This window comes from Atta cephalotes, assembly GCF_000143395.1.
Source record: "Atta cephalotes unplaced genomic scaffold scaffold00018, whole genome shotgun sequence".
In the NCBI taxonomy this organism is placed as follows: domain Eukaryota; kingdom Metazoa; phylum Arthropoda; class Insecta; order Hymenoptera; family Formicidae; genus Atta; species Atta cephalotes.
In genome coordinates this window covers 4,024,259-4,030,816 of record NW_012130082.1, presented here as the reverse complement: position 1 = coordinate 4,030,816, position 6,558 = coordinate 4,024,259, and the positions used below count along the sequence as shown (strand labels likewise).

Sequence of the window (6,558 nt, the reverse complement as noted above, 5' to 3'; positions counted from 1 at the left end):
AGAGAGAGAGAGAGAGAGACAGCCTGGAAATAAATTTTCATCGAGCTCCGGGTAGAGAACTTTTCCAATAATAACAGAAATATAAATTACGAGGGTGAAGCGATAACGAAGGAGAAAATACGTCGGGGCGCGTAATGAAAAACGAGAATACGATTGAATGGAATAAATAAATAAGTACGGCCGCGATTGCTCGGCATAGAAACGCCAAATTAGTACAGCGATTAGTATTGCGCTGGCGATGCAACGCCGTGGCAAAAAAGAAGAAGATTGGAGGAGCATTCGTGCGGATGGTGCCGAATACACCAACCTAGAAAAGCATATCGGGATAAGGCTGTCGTGACGTAAAACGCGCGAAAGAACTGACAGCGAGCAGGCTCTCGTACCGAGGATATTGCATTAGCCTCCTCCTGGCCTGGACGCAGCCCGCTCTAACTCTTGCATACTAAATGAACTTATTGTTGGCGCAAGCAACGCGCAAGCCTCCCATTGCATACCGGTCACGTGATTTTGCCAAATAATAGACCGTCCAATGAAATCGAGCACTATATTTTCCATTGGTATTGTTTTCGACGATGTAATTCTACAACGAATGGTATTTCTTTTCATGTTTTTTGTGTAACAGCGCGTGTACCAATGTAACATTAAAATTATATAAAAATGTAGCAATCACTCAGTTTGGTCACATCATCAATTATGCTAAATTTTATTTGTATACGTCTAATCGAATATTATGTTGTCTCATTTGCTGGACATAATTGACAAACTATGGACACAATAATAAAACAATTGACACAATAATAAAATACTTCGTTGTATAATATTTTTTTTCATTAAAACGTGACTCAGGGATATTGATCAAAGAAAATATTTTGTATGCAATTTTCGTTATCATAATTCATCTTTTTCTTTTCAAGTGAACTTTCGTTTATTTCGTGCACGTTCGATAATACATAACGATAACGTATAATACTCAATTGAGAATATGCTTCCTGGAGGAAGATTGTGTCCAGAGTGTGAGCGGGCGATTATTAATACAAAACGAACCTTCGTCAGTCATTCGTCACTGTCGAAGGAGCAACGGGGGGGCAGCAATCAGGACTTCCTCCTCATAGCGCCTGCCCGTTTCGTGGGCACCGCACGATGTTATTTTTCGCAGGAAATTACCCACTTTCCTCTCCTCATTCACTACCATCGTTTCACGAGGTATATCGTACCGTCTCGCTGAAATAAATCAGCTGGCATATCGATCGTATCGTAACGCGAATCGCGATTCCACCGCGTGGATATTACTTCGTTTCCCAAAATTGTCTCTCTGAAACGAAAGCTAATTTTCGCCCATCCTTTCTTCCGTGCCTTATCTTTTACCCTTTAAAGTTAATTTCGCTGGTTACTTCTCAGCCATCTCTGATATCTTTAGGGATTTATGCGTGCCCAAGGCGGACTATCTGCCAAAGAACGAACACTTAAAGTATGGAAGGGTACAGATAAGTCGATCGATTCCGTGGACAAGGACTCTTGAAAAAAATAGGAGGGCTGTGGTGGGATGTAAGGACACAGAGAGGAAAGAGTACTTATCCTATCACGTGACTCCATTCTTTCAAATTGCCCTTGAAAAACGAGTTTAGTTTTACGGTCATCCGGAAATACGTCTACATTTTCCGGAAATTTATGAGCCAATCTCAATCGAGGAATATAAACTACAATTTTTTGTATTAAACCTTATGGAATCTTTAAACTTGATATTTTAACATATCTTGATCCATGATCCATTCTTATGATTAATACAAGTCTTTCTGTAGCTTACATTTTACTATAAATTATGAAAAAGTATGAAATTTAAGTTAGATTAATATTTATATCACTTATAATATTTACTAAAAGACTTAATAATAGATTAGCTATATGATCTTTTTTATTATAAGATCTTGTTGTATAATCAGTATTGCAAATAAAGTATATTTTTTAGGAGAGAAAAAATAAAATTAATCAAATAGCTTTAATCAAATTTGATCATAAGCTTTTATGGGAAAATTTGTTCTTTGCTCTTCAAATACATGAAGAGCTTTATTTATACGAATGTTAAAAATTCATGATAACGAAAGTTTATTATAATAATTATGATAGCTTTCAATCTCATTTTAATTCGGAAACAATCCAATAATAAAAAAATGAAAAAAAAACGGATAAAATCTAATCTAAAATATGCTCTTCTCAAAAAGATTTTAAAGCAACTAAATTGTTGAGCGTTAAACCATGACTTCAAGTAGACAATAAAATCTAACGGATATCGTTCTTTGATCGCCGAAAAGGATATTAGGAAGATTTTCGCGAACTGAGGGTCTGTGAGAGAAGAAGAAAGAGGCCTCCGTAGCCCTTTCGGTTAAACGACTTACCGTGGCATAACCTTTGACCGACTATATTTCAGTCACGCCGAAAGCCGAAAGCCGTCGAAAACCGAAAGGCGCGTTTTATTCGTTTCTTCTTCGCCGTTTCTTGCCGGCGGCGGTAACGAGGACGGGACTTATCCGACCCCGAAATCTCCGGCGCGAAATTGCGAAAGCCGAACACAAAGAGGCTGCGTGCAACCGGCATCGAGAAGGAGAAGATCGTATCTTCTCGTTTCTGTCATGTCAGCGGCCGAAACGCAAAGAACGAACGGACGACTGGTCGTGACACGAAATGCACTACGAATGCATCATGCACACGGCGTTCTCGCGGTTAAGTCATCGATCTCTCCTCTCGCTGAGTATATAGGTATAGCGGATTGCGCGTTCCAGAGGATGTGCAGACTCATCCAACGGATCAACCGCAATCACCAATTTCGATGAGACTTCTGGCATGTGTGTAATGAATGTTAGTAAGGACCACTTTGATAATAAAAAATGTCATTGAAGTGGCGGCCCTTATATCTATAAAGGTGAAAATACTAAAATACTATCTTCGTATATTCTGTGATGTATATTTTAGATCACCCAAAAGTGAGCGAGACGTTCGACATAAAACTTTCATGGGTAGGATTAAGGTCCATTAAGATACGTAAACGAAGTTTTGAGAGAATCAGCTTTCTCAAATTTCAGAGGGGAAACTTTTAATTGTGGAAGCAATTCCTTTTCATTCTTTACATTACGATTATTTTCACTGGCCTTCTTTTCTATAAAAGTATTTTAGAAGACGACTTTTTAAATTATATTTTGTGTAACTGAATTTTGAATTTCTATCGAAGATCTGCGTTTGTCTCGCAAGATTCTTCCTTGCAGTTTCATGTGTTAGATGATTCTAAAAATTTTGAATATCTACATATCTCACTTTCCTTAACAGCTATAGCGAAGAAATGTCTTCGCCCTGTACATGTACGAACTCTGCTTTTCCGAATTTATACAAAGGACAAGTTTAAACTTTTTCTTTTCTCCCTGACGTGTTTCTTTCACATCTGCGGTTTTTCGTTGTGATATCACTTAACTGTAAGAGATTCTGATGTCGCTCGCAGTTACGCAATTACTTACAATGTTCTTCAATATTCTTCTCGGAATGTCATTTACGATATCTTATGATAGAATCAACAATAAACTCTTATATTGCACATTTACATTTTAGCGATGTATGCTATGAAAATTTTTAGATTAATTTTAAAATTCTTTTATAACGCGACAACAGTGACAACAAACTACATAATAAAAATACAATTATTTGAAAAATTATGCACTGTAAAAATAGTTTTAATAAATATTTGTTTGAATATTTCTAATAAATATTTACTAAATGTAGACATGTATTTATTTGACGCAAGAACACTTAATTTGATTAAACTATCATTTTTTTATTGAGTAATTGAGTTAGTATTTATTTACTATAAGTATTTATTTACTATAAGTAAATGTTTCCTTAGTATTATTCAGAAATATGTATTAAGATTTAATAATTTTTTCCAGTATGAACGATGATGTGAGAATTCCAATTGTAACCATTTCACTAACAACACAATTCGCTGAACTTTCAAGATCAACTTGGAACCATACGAATGTAATCTGCAAGAAATTATCTCTATATGCAAACAAACATATTTAGTATGTATGAGACAGCGATGATTCACGTTATGAACATTTGCGTAGTGTGATAGAGTTCCGAGAATATATAGTCATCTCGTAATTAAATACGATGTCTCTGAATATCTAACTTCAAACGTCTCTCTTTACGATGTCTTCGAAATTTCTACTTCGCTCGAGTGTTTATTCCCATGATACAAGAATATCATGTTTATTCCCATATAGAAACAAATATAGAGACGCGACGGTTGTAAATGAATCGTTAGAAAATTCGCTTCCGTGTATAAAACTGTCAGAATGGAATTTAGCGGTGCGCCGACAAAAATGGATTTGTACTATCTTCTTATTTCGCTTATCATTCTCTTTATATCTCAGCGCATTGCATACCTCTGAGATTTTCGATTTGGCATCCATCAAGCTCGCTATTTTTCTCCTTCCGTATCTCCAGCACGACGGAACTTTCGCGAACACATGGGACAATACGTGTTTATCTTCAGTCGGAATAATCCGCTGAATAAAATAATCGATTTTCGCCATGTCTCTGACAAGGATATATCTCTTTTCTTTACTCATTTGGGAATTTATATTAATGTCACTGATGCATATAACTTGTGACACGGTGCACAGCGGTCCACATAGAAGAACCGACATCTTTTACACGAAGATGCGCACACGTTTGCCTATCACATATATCAACATAATTACAGAGCGTTTGCTATTAGATTATTAATGGGAAGGAGTTAAAAAGATTTATTCGCGACAGGCTGGGAAAGGCAGCGTGCAAAATTTATTTTCAGGAAATTACTATCGCCATTATATTATTTTGAACGAAAAAGAAACGAGTCATTGTCGCTTAGTTTGAAACTTAATTAATGAACTGAATAATGAATATATAAAAACCGAATAGATATCATCTGCGAACAAGTTCCTGGTAATAATATACATATTTTCTTGGAACTCTCTATCTTATTCGAATATATTATATGCCATAAAATTAAAAAAAAATCAAAATAATTAAAATTATCTTTCCATGTAGAATGTCTTAGAATTATGGCCCGGGACTCGGATATATTTGTACCTTAACATATCTGCCAACGATAAATTTTCTTTAAATCGGTCGAGGAATATACGAAAGTAATGGTCGTAACTCTCAGGTACTCTGTACGACAGCAAATTGGTGCAAAGTACCATTGATAATAAAGTACACCGAATAGCCTGGCGCAATTTCAAGCATTTGGAGAAGAATCCCGAGATATCCAACATCTCAGGAGATATCTTTCGACGGGGAGCGTTTTAACGGTGCCGTCGAACATATCGTCGATCGTCTCCGGGAATTCTGGTCCTGACGTTAATCTCGGTGACAATTTTTCTGTTTCAAGGAGCCGTGAACAGTGTCGACGACTGCCCGCAGGACAGCGTGCCGAACGAGAATGGCGGTGGTTGCAAATGTGCGGATTGTCCACCCCACAAGTGCCGACCGGGTCAGCAGGCGGTGTTGGTGAGGGGGTCATTTTCCGACATCCCCGGTAACTGCTGCCCGCGCTACAACTGCGTTCCCTCAGGTAATAGAATCCATAAAAGGGGCCGTGTTCGCAGTGGAAAATAATGTTTGCCAAGTGTAACGGCTTCGCGCGTGGTAAGATCGGAACTATTGCGGAATCAAGAAAATGATACGACGATGGTGGTGTAAATATCGCGCTTTTTCTTTGATTAAATCCGATCATTTGAAAAACTGTTAGATTGATGATAATGTTGACTATAGACAACCAAGATGAAACATTGTGCACTTTATATAAACAAAAACGTATTGCACTTGAAGCTAAACACTAAATAAAATCTCGAAAGATATATAAAATATCAAGTGTCATCGCCCGCGTCGTTGGAGTACAACGTTTATCGTTCATAAAATTAAAAATACATTTCTCTTTATACCGATTTAAAATATCGATAGTTAAGAAATATAAATATCGTTTATAATATATTATATAATTAATATATTATATAATTGCCGTACACAATAATTAATGCGATAAGCATAAAACTAGAATATTATACATCTTTCTCATTTAACGAGTCTGTAACATAAATTTATAGTGTTGATTCACATCGGTTTTGCAGATCACCATCATCGGACTGAGTCATTTTGTCCTGAAGATAGCGTCCTGACGGACGATGGTATCTGCAAGTGCGTCCCGACATGTCCGCCACCTAAGTGCCGATCTGGTCAACGGCCGATCGAAGTGCGGGCGGCCAAGCCCGAGACACCCGGTAGCTGTTGCCCCCTTCATGACTGCAGACCCTCAGGTAATTACGAAAGGTCGTAATCGAAGCTGGCTTCTGTCAGGTGATAGGGACAGCGCGCGGGACGATATGTCGTACATCGGATCGATATCTCAGGAATCTGCTTTCCTCTCTCCTGGCTCTTTCTCTTTCTCTCTCGCTGATGTTGCGCTTCAATGTGTCCTATCTTTCTCTCTTTCTGCCTCTCTGCTTCCGCCCCTCCTCTCTCTCTCTC

General features: G+C 37.6%; 1 protein-coding gene across 1 annotated transcript in view; it reads left to right on the top strand.

The window, feature by feature from the left end:
• The window catches only part of LOC105618897 (cysteine-rich motor neuron 1 protein-like), a 179,723-nt gene that overhangs the window by 166,798 nt on the left and 6,367 nt on the right, over positions 1–6,558 (top strand). Inside the window, exons 3-4 of the mRNA XM_012200427.1 lie at positions 5,423–5,605; positions 6,162–6,347. Coding sequence (XP_012055817.1) covers positions 5,423–5,605; positions 6,162–6,347 — 369 coding nt within the window. The remainder of the gene's footprint in view (positions 1–5,422; positions 5,606–6,161; positions 6,348–6,558) is intronic.